Source organism: Labrus mixtus, chromosome 5 (genome assembly GCF_963584025.1).
Source record: "Labrus mixtus chromosome 5, fLabMix1.1, whole genome shotgun sequence".
Classification (NCBI taxonomy): Eukaryota; Metazoa; Chordata; class Actinopteri; order Labriformes; family Labridae; genus Labrus; species Labrus mixtus.
Window position 1 is genome coordinate 3,924,304 of NC_083616.1, and position 26,015 is coordinate 3,950,318.

General features: G+C 40.8%; 1 protein-coding gene and 1 long non-coding RNA gene across 2 annotated transcripts in view; one reads left to right on the forward strand and one right to left on the reverse strand.

Moving 5' to 3' along the window:
• LOC132973773 (uncharacterized) overlaps window positions 1-26,015 on the reverse strand; it is a 390,261-nt gene that overhangs the window by 121,190 nt on the left and 243,056 nt on the right. The window lies entirely within an intron of this gene.
• nsmfb (NMDA receptor synaptonuclear signaling and neuronal migration factor b) overlaps window positions 16,410-26,015 on the forward strand; it is a 53,436-nt gene continuing 43,830 nt past the window's right edge. The window contains exon 1 of the mRNA XM_061037349.1: window positions 16,410-16,706. Within this exon, the coding sequence (XP_060893332.1) occupies window positions 16,636-16,706 (71 nt within the window). The 5' untranslated portion in view covers window positions 16,410-16,635. The remainder of the gene's footprint in view (window positions 16,707-26,015) is intronic.

The following is a 26,015-nucleotide window of genomic DNA, read 5'->3' on the forward strand; positions in this document are numbered from 1 at the left end:
GTTTGTGGGTCAGATTTGCTCTATTAAAATCCCCCAGAATGATGAGCAGGGAGTCAGGATGTTTTTTCTCCACTTCTGTAATCTGGTCAGCCAGGTGCTGTAACGCCTCTGTTACACAGGCCTGAGGTGGGACATAGACACCGACCAGAACAAAGGAGGAGAATAAAAAGGTTTACAGTTTATGAAAAAACTCTCCAGATTAGGGCTGCACAACTTCTTCAACACTGTGACATCTGTACAACAACCATCGTTTATGTAGAAGCATATTCCGAGAACTTCCCAGAAAGCTCCTTTACGCGGTCCGCTCTGAAGAGCTGGAAGTCCGGCAGGTGAAGGGAGCCATCCGGGATGTGTTCACTGAGCCAGGTTTCAGTGAAACACAGGGTGGCAGATCTGCAAAAGTCTGAGTTTCTTGTGTTTAGGAGCAGCAGTTTGTCTATCTTGTTAGCAAGAGAGCGGACATTCGCCAGGTGAATGGACGGCAGTGTAGTGTGTAATCCCCGCTGCCTCAGTTTAACGAGCGCTCCTGCTCGCTTACCCCGTCTCCGGCAAAGTCCATAGAGAGCTGCACCTCCTCCGGCAAGAATCTCCGCAAAACTTACTGGTTCAGTGAAAACCAGCGAAAAAAAGTTCAGCAGAGGACAGTCTGATGCTAAGTAGTTCTAGAGAGTACTAGAGAGAGCAGTACCGTGCCAACCATCTCGGCGCCACCTTGGCACGAGAAGAGGGAGGTTTATATGATTTCCACTGGAGAATAAAAAGTCTTCGGGCCATTAATGAAGCAAAGCTATTGGCTTCGCTTGGAAATGTATGGAGAAGGTGTTTCCAGTAACTTCTCAAAGATTAACAACGCCAAAATATATGACCTGTAGTAGCTGGACTAACATTAGGATGTATCTTTGCCATTTAACTTGTTTAACTGTTATCCATCAATCCATGAATATGGATGAAAGCTTTGATTCTTGAGGCTGGCTCACACTGTGCAATTTTTGCCCGATTGTATAAAAGTCGGGTGGCATGTCAGCTCACACTGTTTGACTGAATCGTTTACGACGCCCGACCAGACCTTGAAATTTATTAGCTCACACTAATGCAGGGACCTAACTGCTTAAAAGAACAACTTCACACCATTCTTTGAAGGTTGTTTTTAAGCCTGTAAAACTGTAAAACTGGTGTCACTGTAAAAACGAAGATATTTAGAAGGAAGCTCAAGGATAACCATCAAAAGCATAAATTTCAACTCTTAATTGCGGTCATTCTGGACATACACCAAGAATTACATCACAGATGATATATATACATTCATTAGGAGAAGAGGATCCAAGGTTGGAACTTCCCTTTTAAATCAGTGAAGGGCAATAAGACTGAACGCCTTATAAATACTAAACAACCTCAGCGGTGTTTCAGTGTCATCTATTTTTTTTGTGAAGCTGAAGAAGAAGAAGAAGACGCCTGGGGTCATACTGGTGATGGGCGCAATCATTCACTCAAGGGTGTATATACCTAAAAGGTCGATTTTCCATCTTAACTCAGACATACTCACACATGACGAATAACTTTCATTTGTCACTTATGGGCAAATAGTAATATATTTCTGTGTCTGAATCCTAGCTTAAGTTACTCTTGTGTTACCCTTATTTTACTCAATTTGTACCATAATGTTGGAGCAGGATGCTGCAGGATTTTCCTTTGGGATGGTTAAAGTCCTATCTCGATTTATCCAGAACATTATGGAAGCGATTAGTGATCAGAATTCAAATGATAAAGCTAATTTGAAAATTCAAATGCATTAACAGAAATGCTTTTTAATCTTCAGAATATGAGTGTATTATTTGACTCAAAAATAAAATGATGATTAATTTATCTAATTTGAATTTTAGTTTTCAACTTCAATGCACATTCTTTGACTAAATTAAAATGAGGAAGAAAATGATATTTGCTTTTTCATTTTCAAAAAATGCCCCGCTAAATTTGTATCATAATTCAAATGAAAAAGCTAATTTTAAAATGAAAATACAGTAACAGAAACATGTTTTAATTTTCAGAATATAGGTGCATTATTTGACCTATATTTAAAATGAATATTCAGTCATCCAGTTTGCATTATACTTTTACTCTCTATGTATGCATATTGTATGACATAATGCAAATGAAAACGAAAAGGTCTTTGGCTTTTCGTTTTCAAACTTGCCGTGCTAAAAAGTGATCATAATTCAAACCAACTCGAAAATGAATTGGCAAAGTGGACGGCGCAGGAAAGTGACGTCAGACTCCAGCTCCCAGGCAGGTGAACGTAATATTTACAGTCTATGATGCGAGCGGGCAGAACGCGCAGTACGATGGGTGGCGGGGTGAATCTTTAACACTAGGGCAGACTTTAGTTCACACTGTGATACAGGTGGCGATCGGAGTGTTTTTTTCAGCGCACACTGAACTTTCAGCGAGACGACGCAGCAGCTTTATAACCCGAGCTGCCAAGTCTCAAGCATGACACCATGCCCACTATCTCTGACCGTGAGAGTCACTCAATTAAGCATCTGCACGCCGTGAAATTCACACAGATGTGTCCTAAAATCGGATTATTGATAGATTATAGATCACTCTCTTCTCTGCTTAACTTAATTACATTAAAAAAGATTATTGATGGAATTTTCTGTTTCAAATAATCTCTCCAGCTCTGTACACAAAGTTTCAATGTCCCACCCATCGTACTGCGCGTTCTGCCCGCTCGCCTCATAGACTGTAAATATTACGTTCGCCTGCCTGGGAGCTGGAGTCTGACGTCACTTTCCTGCGCCGTCCACTTTGCCAATTCATTTTCGAGTTGGTTTGAATTATGATCACTTTTTAGCACGGCAAGTTTGAAAACGAAAAGCCAAAGACCTTTTCGTTTTCATTTGCATTATGTCATACAATATGCATACATAGAGAGTAAAAGTATAATGCAAACTGGATGACTGAATATTCATTTTAAATATAGGTCAAATAATGCACCTATATTCTGAAAATTAAAACGTGTTTCTGTTACTGTATTTTCATTTTAAAATTAGTTTTTCATTTGAATTATGATACAAATTTAGCGGGGGATTTTTTGAAAATGAAAAAGCAAATGTCATTTTCGTCCTCATTTTAATTTAGTCAAAGAATGTGCATTGAAGTTGAAAACTAAAATTCAAATTAGATAAATTAATCATCATTTTATTTTTGAGTCAAATAATACACTCATATTCTGAAGATTAAAAAGCATTTCTGTTAATGCATTTGAATTTTCAAATTAGCTTTATCATTTGAATTCTGATCACTAATCGCTTCCATAGAACATGGGCACATTAATCTGTTAACAATCAATGATCTGTGTTCATTTTGTATTAAGTTTTACCATGAACTTTAATTTGAATGAATATCAAAACCTTAAACTTCCTGGAAATTCAGTTCTGTTAATGCTCTTATGGTAAGATGACAACTATGTGTGTACCGCTTCCTGTACTTTAGAAAAGCTAATTGAATATTGAGTCTGTCTCTGCCCCAAGTTATTGTGAAATGCTGCTTGAAGAAAGCGACGATTTAAAAAAAAGTTTCTGTTACTTGCAGATTTTAAATACAGAAATGTGTGTGATTAAATTTTTCTGACTCATCATGGCCTATTAGGAACTTAAGAACGTTGATGCTTTTGTTAATTTATGATAATTCCGGTTAATGTTAAAGTTCAGTCAGACATCTCATGTTTGTATAGTTTAAAATATTTATAGCAGCAGAACATAGTTTGTGTGTGTGTGTGAGTCTCGGCTCCGACCTCATCACTCTTCACAGTTTTAATTGACATGAAGAAATTTTAATTGATGGGATGATATCTTTAACCTCCAGTCTGAGCCTACAGGTGGATGCTGGAGTAGTGGTGGGGCTGAGTGAAGTACTGGTGCAGGTCAGAGCTGATGATGACAAAGCAGCAGAGGGAGAGGCTGGAGATCTGTCAGCTTAAATAGACTGCTAATTGGAAGGTGAGGTGTTGTCAGCTGATTGTGGGTAATGACGCATGTCAAGTGTGAAATCAATGCAGCTCGAGTTGACTGCCTGAAGCTCGCAGGTGTCGCCTCATTTAATTATGAATGGAATGAACTGAACTACTATTGAAGATAACGTCTTTGTTAGTACCAGTTAACAAAGTTAGATTTTTGATTAAGTGTGCCCACCTCTCCCCATACCTTATCTTACCTCTTTGGAATTTGTATCTTTCATAGCTATATTGTTATTTTTTTAGATTTACTTTTTGGCCATTTGTGCCTCCACTGTAGAGACAGGACAGGGGACAGAGCAGGAAATGAGTGAGAGAGAGAGAGAAGGCAATGACATGCGGGAAAGGAGCCACAGGTTGGACCGGAAACCCTGGCCGCCTGCTTGAAGGACCAAAGCCTCCACACATGGGGCGCGCGCACCAATCACTGCCCACCCAATATCTATAATTTTTTCTCATTGGCATGCTTGTAGTCGGGTCATTTCTGCTGCGAAAAATTATCTGACTGTGTGATGCCACTTCTGCTGTGTAAGCATCTGACCTCTGGTATTTGTTATTTGACCTCCATATTGGCTATATCTTTGTCAGAAAACATTAATTTGGAGTGCTCTCATTTGATGTTTTTTTCCAAAAATCCAAATAAATAATGCAGATCTCGCCTGAATCAGCAGCCACAGTGTTAGATAAAGAGCTGCAGGGCTCATTAGCAAGGGTCCAACTTCCCCGTCTCCTGCTCTCATGGGTAAAGATGCTCACATTGTGTGCTTCATGAAACAGACGTCATTTTCAATTATAATTTAAAGTCTTCTTTATTAACATGTTTAAGTTATTGCACAGTCAGCAGATACAACAGCTGTCCCCCTGTTTTATTTCAGATAAAAGAAGCTGCTAAGGAGTCTTGACTGTAGTAAAACAGTACTTCTGCTGTTACCATGGTAACCATGCATATTGCCAACATTATACAGGGTAGAAATCTTAAGGTTTACAGCTTCACGCTTGTGTCAATAAAACTCAGCAGTAAATGCCAATCAACAGCTGAAAGTACTGCCCACTGATTACCAACATGCGCTCCTGACAGGCCTCCAATGTGAAGCATAAAAATGAATTAAAACGTTGAATCTAACATTTCTAAAGGTCGGCAAAGTAGAAGAGTATGGTTTACAGCTTTAAATGAAGACTCAGAGTAAAGGATAATTAATTATGAAATCATTATTGTTGTTGTTTTTTTGCAATTAAATGCTCAAAAGATTAATTTACAATTTGAATTATTACCACCCTGTCTAACTGTGGCTATATGGTTTCTGCTTCACAATATGACACTTTTTGTAGCTCTCTAGCATTCATTTGGCATCATTGTGTTAGCCTTATGCTCCACAGGCTCTCACCTTCTCTTAGTCTGAACATTTGTCTGCCACCTCTAAAATAGACTCGCATTCTGTGCACGATGAAGGGCCAGCTAAGACTTAGCCAATTCCAAAACCTGTAAAGCTTTGAGGACTTTATTTGACATCCCCTACTCTCTCTCTCCAGAGTCACCTTCCTCAAAATATGGTTACTTTTAATAAACAGGGAGATAGCCAGAAGATATACTTTATCAATCACGGGATTGTTACCAAAACTACTAACTCATACTACTCGTGAATGTTGCCCAAGCAATTTGGAAAGCGCATGTTTCCGTTATTTTGTCTCCTTTCATTAAAGTTGGTTGCATGCTCCAGGCCGAATATGCGGTACACCTATTTGGTTGCTACAGCTTTTTAAAGAAGCAACTGTTAGTGGCTAACCCTGAACATCTGGCACCCCCTCTTTCCAATCCTGGTGCTGGGTCTGCTCAATTAACCAGTCAGTCATTTTGAGAAAACCTGCAGGTAAGTGTCTGTTAGCAAGAAATCTAGACATGGGTGCAAGCGGAAAAACTACAAATTAATGGGTGAGAGAGAGAGAGAGAGAGAGAGAGAGAGAGAGGGAGAGAGAGATGGATTTGATTGGGGCATTGACATTGATGGCTCTCTGACTTCAAGGCCAGCCAGAGGACCTATCCAATTATCCAGACCACACTAAGCATGATGAGGACTCACTGGTTATGCATAGCATCCTGCATCTCAGATAAGTATATGCTTCTTTCCTGTAAACTCATGATTCCTCTCCCACTGTACCCCCAGCCGCTTTTCACCAATCCACTCCCATCTCGCCATCCCCATCCTCCAATCCAAGCGCTTGCTGTGACTATTAAATGACAACAAATATGGGAGCGTCAGTGAAGTCAATGGGGCCCAATCCATCACTGGGAGGTGTTCAGTTGGGACAAGAGATGGCAGTTGAGGAGGAAGAGGATAAGGAAGAGGAGGAGGAAGAAGAGGAGGGGCTGGACAGGGAATGGGATAGGGGGGAGTTGAACTTAAATGGCTGCTCATGATATTCACCTCCAAGCGGCTGACTTACAGAGATTGGATTGGAAAGTGTGTCCTTGAGGAAGGTCGGAATTGTAATGACCCAGAATTGAAAGTACCTTTAATGTGCAGATCAAAGGCAGCTGGAGAGAGCTAATATGGATCCATCAGCATGATTTGGAGACACTTTCTTTTTCTTCATCACAAGATAAATGGTTTTTGGCTGGAGGAAATACTTGGGGTGGGGATCTAATTGGATAGAAAAATGCAGTACAAGATAATGGAATTGTATTGGCAATTTAGTTTGCATTTTAGGGCGGTGATTGGGTGTGTAAATGTAATTTCAATTAAAAGCACTGCAGTAAAGGAAAAAATAATTGCAATGGAACAAACTAAACCCAATAAGGATTAGTCTAATTTTTAATCAAACAGATACTGTGCAAAATCATGACACCAGCCTTCTGCAGCATACCCCCAAGCACTTTTGCATACCTCAGACCACCTTTACTTACATCATGTTTTTTTGTGATTTTTTTTTTTTGCCTTTATTTTAAAGGACAGTTGAGAGAAGTTTGGAGGAGAGGTGGATGACGATATTCAGAAAACAGACAAGGTTGGATTTGAACCCACGATCGCTGAGATGAGACCTATGGCCTGCGTACATGTGGGGGCACGACATAACCACTAGGCCATCCAGGCGCCCTACTTACATCATGTTTTAATGGAAATGGTAAATTGGTGCATTTGATTAACTTTTTGCATCATCGTCTCTGTTCTATCTTGCAATATCGTTTGGTACATGTTTGGTCACATTTTGCGATACATTACAATCAATCAGTTACAATGAGATGTGACCATTTGCAGAAAATACTACGGTAGAATAATGACTGACTCTCTGTCAGATTGATGTGATCATAAAGAGATTTCATCAGACTATCATTGTTCCTGCCTCGGGCTGCAGATTTGTGGTGCAGTGTACTCACATGTGCCTGTTGCCTAACATCTAACAGTTATTTATGTTGGTCATTATGCTTCTTTTCAATGCAGGCACGGTATTTTTTGTATGTCGCTCCTACACCTGAGTGCCCCTCTTTAATCATTTTCTATAGCCTCATTGTCATTTGTATTTGGGTCAGTTCCCTCAGAGCTAGCAGTGGTCATACTCCAGTACACGAGATTATATAATTAGTAGTATCAAACAGAATATCAGGGAAGGACAACAAGTTAGCAGCCAGTGTTACAATATAATACACTGCTTTATTATCCCCCAACTCTGTTGTCACAGCTTTGCACAGTTGGTACACAGGTATACATATATGATGACATAGCACATGAAGAAAACATATAAACAGGAAGAAACACATCGGCAATGAAATAGGCCAGTCAGCGTGCAAGCTTATTTCGAGCTTCAATGGCAGAGGTGAACAAAGCTCTTTTTAAAGCGTGCCCTCTTCCAGGTCAGAGTTCTGTATCTCCGACCTGATGGCAGAAAAGAAAAGAGTGGATTGAGTGGGTGAGAGGGGTCCTATAGTGCTCTGTGAGTCAGTGCTCTAGTTGAGATGTGAGAGGTTTTGGGTAGGTGGACCAATGATTTTTACAATAAATATTTTTGATACGGGTGAGTTTATTTTTAACAGTGAGCATGTTGAAGAAACAGGGTAAGCAGTAAAGGAGGATGGGTTGGATGATGCTTTTATACAGAAGTAATAGGATATGAGGTGAATCAGACAGGGCTCTAAGTTTTCTTGTGTCCAAGACATTAGAAGGAGTTGATTGCTTCAGCAGTTATATTGTTGGTTGGCTAAGCCATCCCTTTGTCATACAATGAAGATTAGAAAATGAGTCTTCAAAAACTTACATCAGGTTTTTATTTTTTTTTACATTTTATTGAAACCTAGAGTAGTAACCGAGCCTGACAGCGACCATAGAATGAGCGTAAATTAGTGATCCGTGTCATTTCGCACACACCCTTGATTTTCTGATAATTTGGGCTAAATTCTACAGGCCACTGACTTTTCACCATCGCTACTGGTAAAGGAAGAATGTGCAACTGTTTACACATAAAAAAAGCAGAAATCAAATATATCCTGTATAAATGTGTCTCTGAGTCATGATGGTTGACAATGAGGGAGAAGCGTGAGTCCCGCTGGCTGTGTTGTTGTCAGAGTCATGTTTACATGGATGGGACGTCCGGCTCCTCCCCTTGTGTACAAAAGCTGTTTTAGTCAAACACCTAGAGAAAAGAAGAAGAACATATTCACTGATTTTTTGGATGTCACATAATTGTTTTTAGATCATGGTCATTCTGTATCAATTTATGTGCAATGTGAAGCTACAAGCTAACTAAAAAGTGATAACGTTAGCCCGCTAACACAACAATGCAGACCACAGGCAATTGCAGCTCGAGCCAAGAACAATTTTGTCCGCCGCTTGCGTACATTCTTCCTATAAAGACTGTAGAGATTCTTAATCAGCATTTCTTTCCATAAAAAAACTATCCATTTTTTAAAAGTAAAATGGATGGAGTCAAAAATGTAATTACTGCAATTGTAATGGTAATTCTGTTAGCCCGTTAATTGGAATTTCCATTATTGGTTAGTAACAAGCTAGCACATAATGTAGCCTACAACCATCGACATCTGTAAGAGCCCCCGACCTCTGGAATATAATGCACCAGCTGCGAAATATTACAGACATATTTTACCAACCTTACTGAGATGAGTAAGACACATTTTCCCGGGCAATTTCCGAAAAGAGGTCAACTTCGACTGTTGGTTTGTTGGCAGACTGCCTCTTAACATAATCATCTGTATCCTTCTCTGAATTACTAAAGTGAGGTGAGGTGAGTAGCCTAATTGTATACAGCAAAGGTGGAAACTGTTAGTGCTTTTACCACACAGTTCAGTTCATTTTATTTATCTACTAGGAGAAAATATTAGTTGGTGGACATGGAGCAGAAAACAGAATGTCACTTAAAATGGTTTTAAATCGTATTTGATTTAAAAATGTGGATTTATTTGAAGATGAATAAGATTAAAGGGCGTATTCACAAAAAGCAATCAGTCCAGTGTGTTCTGCTCTGATTTCTCATGTACACAGCCAATACATTCACAAACCCTTTTCATTACTGTCCTGTCTCCCACGTGTGTGTTGCACTTTACAGACCTATATACCTCCCACATGCTATATCACAGCTATAAACTTGTTTTATCTTGGGACAGAGCTTTTCATGGCCAAACAGCATGTCATTGCTGGCTCCCCTGCACTACACTTCCCTCTTTCCATGCATAGGCTCTTTTTTGTCGGGATTTGCCCATGTTTTAATGGAAAAAAATGGGATTTTAGATAAAGCTGTTTGGAATTCTTTTGTTATAATTTCTTTTTTAAATGTTGGTACAATGTTTACACTATACTGCATTTTAGACGGAAACAAAAATGGTGGTATATAATTGCATATAAAAGATGTGTGGTATGAGTTTATGTTTCATTTCTAACCCAACTGATTCATAATGTACATAAATGAAATAATAAGAATGAGTTCTACATAACAAAGTGATGCCTAGACTCTAAAATATATCTTAATAAACAAATTGATGCAATGTGTTGCTAGCTAACTTATGGCTAACATGCAGTTGCTACTTACGCAGTTTTGCTTGAATAAACACATGTGGTCCAGTTCAAATGAAATGTAAAACATTTCTTTCTATCAGTCCAAACTTTGCCACTAAAAAAAAAAAGACTGGATGGATATGAACGATATTGTTGTATATTGTTAGGTTGACTGAAAGTTAGACTGAGACAGGATTTCCATGGTGGCAACCATCGGTGGGACTCCAGAGCCCTCTGCAGTAACAGATGGGTGATGTCACATGCTTCGGTCATTCACATTTACAGTCTGTGTGTCTGCCACCTCTTTGCAACCCCATGGATTTTCTTTCTTTTCAAGTTGTATATACCTTTTTTTTAATTACTCATCTGTTTTGATTTGATAGAAGATAGGAGTCCTGTGACTTTGCTAGGATGCTTGAACCTCTAACGGATGACGTAACTGAGACTCTGTCCATGTTTTATATACAGTCTGTGGTTATCAATCATGTTTTGTTGGAACTGATTGCAGACATATGATCTTCTTTCTCATGGTTGGTTAAGTGTAAATTGAATGGCCCTGTGGCTCTTAAAGCCCAGATGTGGCAAGCAGAGGCAACATGAATACACTTGCCTCAGGTTACATGATGATGAAGAGGGTCTTTTTCCCCCTGAACTGATGCATCCTTCCATGCAGGACTTTCTCCAGGCTGTTTACTAACCCCTTCATAACCTCAAACTATGAAGTGCTTCTAGCTCTCTCCTCCCCCCCCCCCCCCCCCCCCCCCCCCCCCCATCCTTGGATCTCTGTGGTGCTCTACATAAGATGCCTCCTGAGCCAGACAGTCTGCCTCACTTCTCTCTCCTCATTACTCTACCTGCACGTGGTGATCCTCATTGTAACGCCACCATTTGAAAAGAAAATCACGATGGGAAGTGCTCTGGTGACAAAGATCAATGATGTGTGCCACTCACCAGCAATCTATGGACTCACAAATGATACCACTTAGAGATTCTGAAGCTTCTCATTTTTCATTTTCACTGAATTTCATCTGACATGCTTTGTGCAGTCACATGCCTCAGATTGTGTTTTTTTTCATCTTTTTTGGGGGGCGGAGGGGGTAAATTAAACAGTGTTCTTTTTGCAGAGTGTATAGTATTTCGGCTACAATCCTGCACCGTCTCCTCTGACTTTCCTCAGGCGCACTCCCAAAGCAGCAAAGTAGATGCCGCTCGTGTGTTTTTTGTGCGAGTGCTCGCGCATGGGTAGTGCAGAGCTCACACAGTGGATGGGTGTAGGAGCTGCACACTCACAGCAAAAGAAAAAAAAACAGAGATGGCTGCTCAAATATTCATACAGACGATTTGTAAACGTGCGCCGCTCATCCACTGCCAGACTGGCCTCACGTGCTGGAGGCGGAGGAGAAGGAGGAGGAAGAGGAGGGAGAAGAGGAGGAGCAAAGGAAGATCCAAGAGCAGCGAAAGACGAGAAACGGAAGAGGGAGGAGGGTATGAGGAAAGTGAGGGGAAAGGAGAGGAGATGTATGGGGGATTGACAGAATCTCACATGCATACACCCGTCTAGTCAGGACTTGATATAACTTTGCAGCTTTATTGAGGTCAGATCGGCTGCTTTTTTTCCAATTCCTCCTCCGTGGGCTTCCTCCTGCTCACGAGGATGAAGACACATTGATTGTCACAAGTCTAGCCACAGACAAGCACACCTTTTGTCATCTCATTAGATAGCGCTTGAATTTTTTAACAGGGGTGCAAAACCTCTCTCCCCAATTGACTTTGTGTATTCGGGCTGCGAGTGTATATCTTGTTTGATATCAGGCAGCAGACATGTCTTATTCAGTGGTGCCTGCTGCTGTCTGACCTCCTCAGCTGTGACTGGAAATCTGATGTCAGATCTACAGCACTGCACTTTAATGACTCATACTCCGATGAGGAAATATTTTAATGCAGTAGCCTCTCAGAGACATTCAAAATATTTTCCTTATTTGAGTTTAGCCTGATTGGAGCTTATATGTATTGCTGGCCTGATCGTCTCCATTAGAAAAAGTGACTTAGTGTCTCAGATGACAAGGGGTGGGGGTGGGGGGGAGTAGTTTCACTTTAGCGTCTCTTAATGAAGAAGTTAAGCCCAGCTGGAGGGATGTTGTGTGATACAGCGCAGTGATGATGGAACCTTAGTTTGAAAAATAATGTAAACTATTGGGATAGATGATACGAGGTTAAGACAACTCAAAATGTGATGGCGGATTATTCAATTTGCCCAAAGGTATGATGCTGAATGACAGGAAAATCAACAACATATGAAGCAGTGGTGGAAAGTAAGCTCAGTAAGTTAAAGCAACCTGCCAGCTCAAATCATAGACTGTATAAACATGGAGGAAGTCTCAGTGACATCAACCTTCGGACAGCTGTGGCTCAGTTAGTTCAGCTGGAAGGTCGGGGGTTCGATCCCCAGCTCCTGCAGCCACATGTCCGATGTGTAACAACGACAACAACGCAACCCACGGAACAGACATGTAACTTATTCTTATTCGTCATATGTTGTGTTTTGAGTTGCACATTTGGCATCTTGATGTGGCGCTGCTAGCTCACCTGTGTCAGGTCTACAGCAGGACCAGCTTGTTCTGAAAAAAACCTTTTGAGTTTGGTGCACTGGCAGCTTCTAAAGCTGGCTTTTTCTGTGCCATCTTTGCTCTCTTTATTATCCACCACATCGCCTTTTGACTTTCTTGTGGCGGAGGGATCAACCGATGTCAAGGAACAAACTTAAAGGAAGAATATGAGATTTTTCACACTTAAATGTAATATAAATCAAGTGTATCCTCTGGAAATAACTCTGTGAGTCATGACTGTCTACAATGGGTGTAACACCCGAGTCCCGCTGTCTGTGATGCTTTCCGAGTTTTCCGTGTCCTATCTTCAGTTTGTTTACATCGCCCGGACGGCCAGCTGACTCCTCCCCTCGTGTATAAAAGTTGTTTAATTGAGGGACTAGAGAAAAGAAGAATATTTAAAAAGATGAGCAAACTGAATCAGGGGTTCATTATCAACTGCTTGTCTATAGCTTACACAACAATGAAAACACGTCCTCTCACTCACTCAACTCATCGTCACCACCCACCCCCACATCCTGCACGTCTGTTATAATGAAGCAGGTAGAACGTCTCTGTAGTCTAATGCAGTGAGACGCATCTTATTTTCATGGCTGTGATGACAGATTGCATGGTGCCTGCCCCTGTTCTATTATTTTCCTCCTGCCTCTATATGTTGTTTTTATTATCAGTAGGAAGTCAATGACTGCACTATTAGAGTGTACTAATCCGTTTTGTTTAAGGTTATGTTGTTTAGCTGTGACCACAGACCCTGTTTCTACAATCCATTAATTCTACAACCATCACCACTGCTGCCCTGGTGCAAATCTTTCTCTCTCTCATTTCCTGTCTTCTACTGGCTAGACTGACACTGTCAATATGTGCCAAGTTGCTATACAGCTTGTCCATGCAGGAGGAGGTTTTCAAACTGTCACTCTGGCCCAAGGGCAGAGTGCCCACACACCTGATTAGCACTGACATTCGAGGATTTTTCTTCCTATTAAAGTTAAGGATTTACAGCCTCCATTTCAGACTCGGGTGATTATGATGGGCCAAGTGTCATCCTGGTGCCAAACTGTATCTGTTACAGCATGTCAGTCTGCCTGTTGCCGCAGTGAGAGGTGGACAGATTCTTTGTGGGTTTCCTGATATCTTAAATGTGATTAGATGTACCCAGTGTTTTCTGCACTTCTGTAAACGCTTTCATTAGTACGATTAGCTCAAGCAACATTGCGGCTTAAAGGAAGAAGTTGCTTCAATCGATATCCTTTGATTGAAAATTGATGTCCAACTGATTTCCTCTCAGGGGAGTAGTATATTCAAACATCAATAAACACTTTCATGGGAATTAGAAATGAAGGTCAAATGATCCTCATGTTTAAAAAAACACTTTGCTCTATATTTGTAGACTGCGATGTGGCTCCTGAGTTATCTGTATGAAACATGGGCATAGGCTCAGTGTCATCCCCTGTTGGTTTCTGAGGCGGTGTTTTGAAGGTAAATGATGGTCGCTGTGTTGAAAATGCTCTCTCCATGTTGATTTGGATCAATCGAGGAAGGGGCAAAGAGGCAGGCCTTCACACTCCTTGTCAACGAGTACAACCCACCCACCTGTCAGTCAGCTCAGCCAAGTGCAGAATTATGTATAACTCCTAGCTTTCCCTTTAATCTATACAGTGTGTACCAATAAAGACATGAGCGATTCAGAACAAAATCGTTTTTTGAACCAGGCTGGAAACATGTTTATTTCTACTTCTAAAATGTACATTTTAACATGAGTGTTAATGGGACTTCTGAGTCTTTTAGGGGTCAGCCTCAAGTGGACACTTGCAGGAACTGCATTTTCTTTGCACTTCCGCATTGGCTTCATTTTTCATCACTTGAGGTTGCTTCTTGCTTTCAGCCTGACTGTTTACTGACAGCTTCTCCTCCTGGTACAGGCTGTTCTGCAGCCTATAGCAACATGACAGCACTCCCAGTGGTACAGCATGTGTTACCACATGTCATAAAACATGGGGCGGCAGTAGCTCAGTCTGTAGGGATTTGGGTTGGGAACCATAGGGGTCACCGGTTAAAGTCCCAGTGCGGACCAAAGTATGGAAATAGGTCTGATATAGCGGGAGAGGTGCCAGGTCACTTCCCTATTGCTTTTGAGAAAGGTACCAAACCCCCAACAGCTCTGACACGATCCCTGTGTAGCAGTGTGCAGCAGCCCCACTTTGACATGCCGCTACCTCCATATATAGTACCAGTGTGAGTAATTGACAGAGTGTAAAACCAGAATTTGCACTCTGGGATTAATAAAGTACGTCAATAAAAATGAAAAATAATAAAGTAAAAAAAAAAAAAGATAATAACCTAAGAATCTTTTTGCACAAATAAGGGAACACTTTTTTTTGAGCATTCTGCCGACTGCCCTTGAACTTGCATTATTATTTGTTTACAATGTGCTTGATATTAACGAGATTTGTCATTCTGCATGAATCCCCCATCAGAGGTCGGCCTGCAGGGAAACTTAAAGCAGTGATGCATTGTTTTCTCTGGTTTCTGCTGCATTGTATTCAAACCTTTTCTATGGCCGAATAAACAAAACACAATAATGACAACTACGAGGAGACTAGAAGAAGAGTGAAAACTCCTCAAAATACAACATTATCTATAGGATCTCTGCAATAACAATGAATGATCCACAGAGCTAATTTTCTGTACACTGAGTGAAAAACAAAAAGTGAAAATGTGTTTCATTGTAGTCAGGTATCAGTCACTTCCTGTAAGTCTTACAAGCATGAGGAGAGAAAACCCCTTCACTCTGAACAGATAACACTATACTGAATTGAGACATAATTCCAGATTTAAATGAAATTCAAACCTGCTGCCGAAACAAAATGTTGACCATAAATCATAACTTTGAAATATCATTTCACTCCTGCAAGAGAAGTGATAATAAGCAAGACTTATGCTTATGGACCAATTTTCCGTTTTCAGTCGGTCGAGACCACAAAATGTGTGCCATGGGAAAATAACCTTGTCAAAAAAAATCAACAAAGAGCTTTATAAACCTGTTTGTTTTGATCCGTCTCTTTGTTCTGTAACATATTTTGTACTGAGGTCAAAAACTGCACAATGTCTCCTTAAATAAATGTGATTGGTAAAAAGAAAATACAATATTTGGTCCCAATTTGTTGAGTCCCGGGGCTAAACCAGTTGAGAACCGCTGCTCTAGAATGACCACTGTGAGGAGCAAAATTCAACTGTGCGCCTTTATATAAATTAAAATACAATTTCATAGGCACTGTTTACATGTCTTGCTATAGAAAACGTTATTTCTATAAATGCAGCAGGAGTAATGATTCCACATCCAATGTTGCAAAGTGGCGGCTATAGGCATATATATGTATATATCTATATATATATACATATATATGTTCCTCATAAAACAAGCTTGTTGGATGTTCATTTATTCTTGTCATTTTTATAGGAAGGAGCTTTCACCCCCCCCCCCCCCCAACTCCCCTTAAATACAAACAAACACACATACAAACCAACACACAGGTATAAAGTAAGTACTCATTGAAAAATAATTGCCATTTTACTCTTGAACTTCATATCATATACCATTTTTTTCATTTATATATGATCTATATTTCCTGTTTCATCCCATCTTGCACCTGTCCAGCTCGTGTAGGCGGAAGGCGGGCTGCTCTTCCTTTTATGGTCTCCGTTTCCTCCCGATGGATGCATCACTTGGATGAGGAGAGCAGAGCAGAGCGCAGCTCCACACATTACATTTATCTCCAAGCAGAGCTGCTGCGCTCCTCGCTCAGCCTGAATCCTTCTGGAACATTCACTCACTTTTTATCACACAGTGAGCAAAGTGGAAAAATATGACAATAATTACAGCAGCCGCTTGCTGAGTATCTAGGCTTACATATGATTTGTATTGCCCGTGAGGTATTTTTCTCTCTTATTTTTTGTTTCCCTCGCCGATCAATCAGTGGAATGGTCTGCCTTTTCTCACCTGGATCGTTTCCACTTCAGCATGGGAACTGCGGTGTCCAAAAGGAAGAATCTGAGGAGTGATGCGATTTCTTCCGTGGCCGCAAAAGTTCGGTGAGTGACGCGGGGTCAGAGACGCACCGTGTGGAGAAAACTACTGAAGTGACTTGAGGATGATATAAACAAATTGTTCTGTTGTATCTGTTGTTTCCAAAAGCTTCAAACTCTGAAATGATCAACTCTGTAATCCTCCCACATGGAGACTCAACTGCTTCTCTTAAATACTGGAGATCCTTTTATTGACTCATTTTATTCTAAGTAGGCTACTTGTTTTATAATATGAATACAGTATTAATATGTGATCAGAATCTCAGGTTTTAGCGGCTTTTTCCCCTTCATACGTGAATTCTTAGTCCCAGAAAACGTTTTTAAAAATTATAATATGGGCTACTTTTTTCTATTTAAATGCATATTATTTAAATTGTGGATTCATTCCTGACTGTATTCCTAATGAAGGTTAGCACAGAGCTGGTTTAAAGGTTTCATGAAAACTAATTAGTGGCTCTTTTGGCCCCTTTTGAACGTGTTGTACCATGCAGTTTAGTAACTGAACCATTGAAGTGTTTGATGATATATTTCAGACCAAGCACTTTTTCTAAACTTAATTAATTGAGATAATTATCTGCATCTTAAAGTTGGAAAATTAATCAAAAAGCTAGTTATTGTCTTCCTGGCTGCTTTTAAAACTGCATAACATTTAGACAGTGGTGGACAAAGTTCACATCTTCATGACTTGAGTCAAAGTAAAGATCCTCCTGATCAAATATGACTCCAGCACAAGAGGAAGCTGCTCGGTCTAATTAGTAGTTGAGTTAAAGTTTTGGAGTACTTTCTGTTCAAAATACAATTCTGCTATGTTATTATTCAATCATTTACATTTTTTAAACTCACATGCTACAGATTTACATATTTACACATTTAAAGATTTGCAGCTCCAAAATAAAAGGAACAATAACAGGAACATACAAATAAACTTCATGCTTTAGTGAATGTTTTTAAAGAAACATTTCACGAGGTGTACGGCCTCTTAGACTCTGAAACTGTGCAGCATCTTCTTAATCCTGGTGCTAGAGCTAACGTTGTTTTTTTTTTATTTCCCTACGCACAAACTAAAGTAAAATATGTAAAAAAAAAAATAGTCTTTGTGACATCTTCTCTATTCCAGTAAATGAACTGTCTGACCTAAGTGATGTTTGCTCAAATGTTCAACCATGGAGATGCAAGGTGTATAGGTACGGCAACACTACTAAGACAAATCACACGCAGAATACACAAACAGTTTATTGTCTTTCTTATAGCTATTTAAGCTATATAAACTGATCCTTTCCTGCATGTCATTCCCCACTCTCTCTCTTTCTCTCTCTCGCTCTCTCCAGATTTCCTACTCTATCCTCTAGCCTATCAAAATAAAAGCATAAAGCCCACAAATAAATTTTAAAAAATAAATCTAAAAAAAAGGAATATTCAGTAGCTGTCTTCAGGGCAGAAGTAGTGAGTAAAGAGAACATTAATAGGAATGTAGTGAAGGCAAAAGTATGATATTTGTCTTTCGGATGTAGAGAAGTAAAAGGGATAAGTTTCCCAAAAAATAATAAAAAGTGATAAAGTGTACTTAGGTACAGTACTCAAGTAGATTCACATGGTTACTGTTCACCACTGGATTTAGCCTACAGGTCTTCCAGATGTCCCTCTAACTTATACATAACAATTTAATATTTGAAAGCTCAAAACAGTATTTGATGTAATTTCAGTATCAAGATAATCTTCTGGTCGTGTCTGTCTGTGCTTTGGTTGCACGCTGTGTACACAAACAGAGAGTGACGGTCACAGAATTCAAGCTGGACTCACTTGACTTGTGATTTATTATCATGACATTTAACTGTGGATGTATGAGTCATGCCATGAAAGGTCTTTGTGTCACGGGTGTCAGATCAGTGTGTTCTCGCTCCAAGGGGCCGCAGGGATGACTAATGCTCGCTGGTAGGAGATGCAGTCAGAAATCGCCCACTTTCTGACCTCAGAGGGCAGAATGCAGACAAATGAAGCACTTGTGCTCTTGGTCGTGTGTGCACACACATACGCTGTCTCGCCCAAAATGCGTGATCTCGTGCACAGCCACTCTGCAGTTAAACAAACGCACACAACGTAAGGCCTTTCATCGTCTGCTTACACAGTCATTACCACCCTCCCTTGTGCACACGCTCTCCAGCTCTATTTGTCTCTGTGTTGCTTTTTCTGTTTTATCTGCTTATCGCCTACTTGCTCGCCTGCTTAGTGTTTCACACCTCACGTTTAACGCTCCATAAATCGTGCAGATCGCAGCCAGCATCCTGAACTCGCACAAGGATCGGAGCCAAGGCCGACTTTGCATGCGCATACTTCCCTCATTATCGCCGACGGCGGGCCACACTCTACTCGACGGGCTGGGAATATAGTTGAGTCTCGATCCTGCAGGAGGATCAGAGTTTATCTGCTGTGCTTTAAACGAGCAGGTGTGAGGCTGTTTCATCTCTCTTTAACACATCCGATCCAATGTCTTTGGTCTTTGTGTGAGTGTGATTAGCAATGCAGCAGAGGGATTATAATAAGCGTGTCTAATAGGATCCTCTTTCCAGCTCTGTCACTTTGACCCGGCTGCGCCTCACACATCAGTCCCCTTAAAGTGTGAATGCTAGCTTCAGCAGCTTCAGATTGTCTTTGGTTGGTCAGGGTTAATTCACACTCACACTCCCACGAGCGCTGTGCAGAAAGTGGATTCTGGTGGATTAACATGATTTCGCAAAGGTTCTGTATTCCAAAAAAAATTAAAATAAAGCGAGAGTGATATTTGGGTTTGCAGAAGTGATCATGCTGACACGGGCCTGTCTTAGATTTATATTAGAAATGACGCAGAAGATGATGATTGGAAACATCACATATGACTTCAGGACAAGAATTTGACCTGAATACTTTTAATCCTGATCAAACTTTGTTAGTGTGATCATAAACTTAAGAATTCTCCTTAAGAGCAGAGAGAGTAGAGAGCGCTCCAAGTGGCTGACCTTCCTTTGGTGAAATGAATCTCACACAGTTAGCCAGGTTTGCAAACACGAGCATGCTGTGAAATGTTTATGAACAACACCTTGGAGGATTTCAGCGTATTTATCAAGAGATCATTTTGGGAATATTCAAGTAAATACCTTGTGTTGTCTCGGCATCTGCTGTGAGCTCATATTCAAGGAATCAGGCTCGTTGCTTGTTCCTCACACTTTCTTGCTCCTTGGCTGAATGTTGTCGTTTCTATTTTTATGACGTTTGTTTACACTGAACAGTTTGCATCATGTTGGCAGAGTGGGTACAACCTATGAGGATACTGATCATAACCGGTTTCGCCCGGTCGTCTTGACTACGGTCAACTTGCAGTTTTTTTAAAAACCTTTCTTTATTGTTTTGAGAGCCCCCTGGTGGTGGGAATTTAGCGTTTAGTTACCTGGTCACTTGTTTTTGAAGAGGAGGAGACGTCTGCGCTTAATTATTCTTCTGGTGAGAAATGTTAAATGATATACACCGCAGGAGTTTTAACCTAAAAAAAACCTCTTCATTTCATATAAATGTTTTGCTTAAAAAATATCTTTTTCTGTTTTTATCTTTGAAAAGATAATACATTTTTTGAGAAAGGTGCTTTTTAATACACTGAGAGGATAGTGCAAAAAAAAAACAGACATAAAAGTCAAAGGACTTCTTAGATTAACCTTTAAGTTGGGATCACTGTCTTTTCCTGTGTGCTGAACTGTCTGTGTAATGACTTCTTCTTCATGGGAAGTTGGAGGAAAATTAGGGTTTCTTTCACACTGCGCACGAAGCAACTTCCTGACAGCCAAACTGCCTCACTGTCTCAGTTATGACAAACAGAGAAGCTCAGCAAAAAAACAGACCGCTCTAGTTCATCAAACACTCGATAGAAAAGATCACAAGCACTTAAAAAGCGAAAACGTCGTTAATATTTCAAGAAAGTTTGGAGCATGTCGGAAAGAAATTGCACAGCACAACAGTTTTCAGGGAGTTTTAGTCTCAAATTTGGTGAAAATGTGATTTCATGGACCCTTTCCTGCAAAGACTGTGTGACCAGCAGCAGCAGGTCTATCCTCATCACTGCACAGATCAGCTCCAGCCATCCATTAGCTAAGAAACATCTGGGCCCCCTTTCTCACAACATAAACCTGTCAGTGAAGAGAAACTAGTGCACTAAGGTAGATAATGAACGAGTGTCATGTATCCCAAGAAATTAAGTACAATAGTTTATATACACTAGTAAGACACTTGAATTTCTTTCTTTGTAACGGTCTGGGTCCGTGCCTCTTGGTTAACGGTGTTTTGGAGTGCCAAAAGTGTACAACCACATGTGTCTGGGGTTTCCACAATGTCAAAGCTAAACTTCCCTCAGCTGGAGGCTTGAAGAGATCTTAAGGGTCCCCCACAATGCCCTGGCTTTCTGGCTTTGGTGGGCTGTTCATTAACAACATGTAAAATTATCAAAATGAATGTAAGATTTATGGAATCTTCTTGAATTAAAAGCGACTTTTTCAGTCCCTTTAATGGTGTAGTATACAGCCCTTGAAAACATGTTTTTTTGTCCGCCTGCTGTCCCTTCAGCCCCTCAGGAGCTGTGATGCTGACAGGACCGATTCCTCTGAGGACAGTGATGCTGTGACAGAGAGGGGCTGTTTGGATTCATGTTAAAATGCTGCTTGTGTGATGTAAGTGTTTGGAGCTTAGGGTGTTGGATTGCCTCATGTAATATCTAACTCTAATTCAAGAGACCAGAGGTGTTATGTCCCAGCAAAGACTTGCACTTATTCTTCTGTTTTGCACTGATAGAGACAGACTTACATTGGGGGCGGCTTTGGCTCAGTTGGTAGAGTCTGTTGTTTCTTGATCCACAGTTCTTGTAGACACAGGTCGGATGTGTCCTTGGGCAAGACACTTAACCCCAAGTTGCTCCAGCACCACAGTCAGTGGTGTATGCATGTGTATGAATGGATTAGTTACTTCTGATAATCACTTTACATAGCCTCTGCCATCAGCGTGTGAATGTGTAGGTGTGACCTGCAGTACAAATGTGCTTTGAGTGGTCAGAAAACGAGAAAAGAGTCCCAGATTTCTGTCTGGGAAGTGATTAAGATCAAGAAATTTCTCCAACAGCATCTGGACTATTAGTGCGCACTAAGCTCCCCCCTAGGTAACGAGGTGAACAATGTGGTGCAAGCAGCTGGTTTACAGGACAAAAAAAAGGTGTTGCAGTTGAGTCAAATGGAGTTAAAATCTGATTATTTCTAGATGAAACATCCCCAACAGATAAAGAGATGAAGGGTAATGTAGTCTAATTTGAAAAGGGTCATTAAGTCATGGACTGAGCGTCATTAATGACTAAAAGGGAATAACTATGTTAATGAAGCATGTCTCACTGTCCTTTTGAGCTAATGGATTATTGATTTCAATCTACATTTAAATTACGGTCACATTTTCATAAGAAAGGATTCATAAAGAGCAGAGGTCAAAGAAGACAGCTTTGTGAAGAGAGCTGTTCACTTACATTTTAAAGAATTGAAAAATGGGAATTCACATCCGCCACAATGTTCAGCTCTTGATGATTTAGTCTTTTTTCCATGAGGTTGTCCTTTTTTAACATGAGCTATGTTGTTTATAAAAGAAGTATTGTGATTTATGAGCAGTGTCCCAAATCAAGGGGGTAGCATCCAACGAAGAACTTACTGTCCTGTGTAGAGCGCTCAGGCTCAGGACAAACTGATACAGGCTCCTTAAAGGTCACATATTCTTCTCCTTTTCAACCAGTTTAAATAAGTCTCAGAGCTCCTCAAAACATGTGTGTGAAGTTTCTTGTTCTAAATCCACTCTGATCCTGTATTTGATCATGTCTATAAACCCCTCTATTTCAGCCCTGCTCAGAACAGGCTGTTTCTGTGTCTGTACCTTTAAATATGTAAATGAGCTGTGTCTGACCACGCCCCCTCTCTGGAGCTTTCGCTTTCTCGCTCCATGCCCTATTGTTTATGGGGAGAAGGCAGACTCAGAGGGCAGGACAAACACCTAGCTGTGGGAGTGTCACCCACCTGGGGGAGGGGTTATTGCCCTTTGTGATGTCATGAAGGGAAAATCTCCAAATGACCTGTTGAGCACACATTTTCTGAGAAGTGGAGCAGGCAAAAGACGGAGAGGATGGACTTTTCTCATCATTTGGGGAGTTTGTAGACAAACTAGAGACACATATTAGTGTTTGAACAAACATGGTTAAGTGTATAGCAGAATATGTGACCTTTAAAATGTGTTTCATTAGCTTTGCATTAGCTTTGACTTGAAACCATTTACATAGATTTTATATTAGCAGCTTGTAAGTCCACCATTATGTTTGATTTGGCGCCCAATGAATCTCAGGATTTGATGTGCCATGAAAGCGTCTGGTAAATAGTGATGTGCTGTTCGTGAAAGAGCCTGCTCCTGTTTGAGAGCTGTTTTCCTCTTTTTCCCCTTTTTCCGATTCCCATCACTACCAGTAAAAGTGGGACGCATTTGTCTGACATATTTGCAGGAGCCTTGAAATGGGGCAGCCCTTGACGCACCGCTGTGATGCAATCAGTCTTCAGATGCACTCAGCAGGGAATGATGCAGTCCCTGAATCGAGACACAGCTAGTGTCTATATATATACTTTAGTCTAAGTGTGCGTTATTTAGATAATTGTTTGGATAAATATAGCAGCTTGGCACTTCATCACATTCTGTAAGCCTTAAGACTCCTACCCGCACTCCCACACAACAAAGATATCGGTCATTTAGTGCTGAAGAGCACTACAGCTGATACCTTCTGATCCATCAACAAAAAGCTAACGTAACACACTGTGTCAGCAGGTCAACAGAGTGGTCTGAACAAATATAATGTGAGTTCATTCCCCTTGTTTTTGTCCCTCTCGCAGCACCTATTGATGAACTCACTTACACCCTCGAGGAAGATACGGGTAATTATTTGACTCGTGGCCTTTGTTGTCAGTGGAGTGCAGCAGAGCAAACTTAATGAAGTCATTAGCCTTTTACTAGCCAACCTTCCCAGGGTGTGCTATGCAGACAGATAGGAAGTGACAGGGTGGACAAAAGACACAGGCCACAAAGGCCAACATGAATGTTTTAGTTCAGGTCATTTCTTCACGGTGATATTCACTCTGTGACCTACAGCAGACAGACACAAACTGTTCTTCATCAACAAGATCCAGACTGATCCTGCCCTCATTACTCACATGTATTCTGTATAGAACAATCTCCTCCTGATTCCCTTTGACAACCTGAGCTTAAAGGATCAATATGTAAGATATCTACTAAATTAAATGATAAAGTGATCTTACTATATGATCAGACATGAAGGAAACATGCTATGTTGAAGTGCTGTCTTCTCTGACAACAATGCAGCAGCCAGTATGTCCTCCTTCTAACTTTAGATTCTGGTCCTGAATGCTCTGGATTTGTTTGGACCAGAGAAGATAGGCGGGTCAAACCAACAGGTGTTGCAGTGATGGAAGCAGCAAGAGAAGTGGTTCAGATAGAAGCGATTGTACCCGACCTAAAAAGCCTCTGCATGTTTCTAATAAGCTCCACGAGCAGAAACGTGCTCAAACTAGGATCAATATTGGAGATGCTTTTTGAAAAATTTAGAGAGGTTAGAACACAGAAAGGTTTACAGACCCATACAGAGCTGGCTAAACACTGAAGCTACAGTGTTCACCATATGGCAACCTGCATGCACATTGACTCTATAGAGGTGGGGGCGGGGGGAGACAGCGCTCTCTAATCTTTTGAATTTGGACTGCAGTACATATTTTTAAACGCTACCTGTCACTGTCACATACTGCTCCTTTAACCTAAACATGCAGTCTGCCCCTGAACTGTAACACTACAATGACAGCTTCTGCCTTTTATATTAATGTTACGTGTTAGTGGATGTACAGTATTCACAGTCATCGACCAAAGAGTAGCTGACAAGCAGTGAAGAGTCAGAACCTTCATTACGTGATAACCATCACATTGGTTGCTCACTAGTCGCGTGATGAAAAACATCACATCACCCCCTCCCGCGCGTCCGAAATGGTAATTTTTCCTGAATATTTCCTGCTGAAGCTTACCCTGACTCTCCTTGGAAATTTTACTAGCCAGGGTCGTATAATGTCGAGGGGAAAAATGTGGATGTTTGCTTTCACATATGCAGCTCACCCTGATCATTTTCCTCAAATATTTCAGACGTTTTTTTGCGTGTTTGAAAACACTTATATATTCTCTTTAGTCTGTGTGCTGCATATTACTTTGTCAGAATGTGACCACCATCACATATAGAAATTGTCAATCCAGTATTCAGCCCGTTTTATTATTTTATTTAACCCTACGTCCACCCCATTATTTCCCTTTTCCTCTCCAACTCCTTCACTCGTCTTCGCTGAGTCTCAACTGTGCCGAAGGTGAGCCAGTCTGATTTAGTGAAAGATAACTATCTAGGAGGTCATGACTCCTTTGTTAAGAGGAGACGACCGCAGCAGGTAGCTGAGCAGTAAGATGGCTAGCAGTCCCCTCATTGATCTCACTAATTATGGTCTGTATAAGTGATCAGCTCCCAGCGAGCGGAAGGAACATGGAGGGCCCAGCAGGGTCAATACTTAGCCTTACTCCCTCTCTCAGCTGGAGCCTGATGAGGTCTTTTGAGTCAATATCAGCCAAAAGAGATTTGTATTATAGAATACCGCCAAATGTACTTTTCCAAGCCGTACATAGCGCCCTCTTCTCTATTTGAAGGTAACTGTGTGCCCAGAGTTAAAGACACAGAGGCATTTGGGTGGGTTCAAGGCGCTGATTCTTGTTCCTTTGAAGGCAAGTGTGTGAACAATTATTGCCACACACTACGTAAGGTTACAGTGCGCAGTTTATTAGAAATGTAGCTTCAATTGCTACATGAAAATAAAGAACAGAAGGATGAAAAAGAAAGAAATTAAAAACATGAATTACCAATTAACTCGCTTTTGTGCAAGGCTCATTCCCTTGCTGTGGTTGTGATTTAAGTCTTATTTCATGCCCCCTCATCTTTCCTTTTGAGCCTCTTATTAACACTTTATCCTTACTTCTTTTTAGCCAGTCACTGTCGTTCACATACCAAATTACAAGGTATATGACTACCTCCCAGTTTGCAACAAAGCCCGGCCCACGCTCTTGGTGGTTTGGTAAACACAAGGTCAACAACCTGTTTGTGATTGGCCAATTAGATCGGTGCCCCCCTTAAAAGGGAGTATAAGTAGCTGGTCAGTAAAGAGATTGACAGCATCACTGGTGGACTCG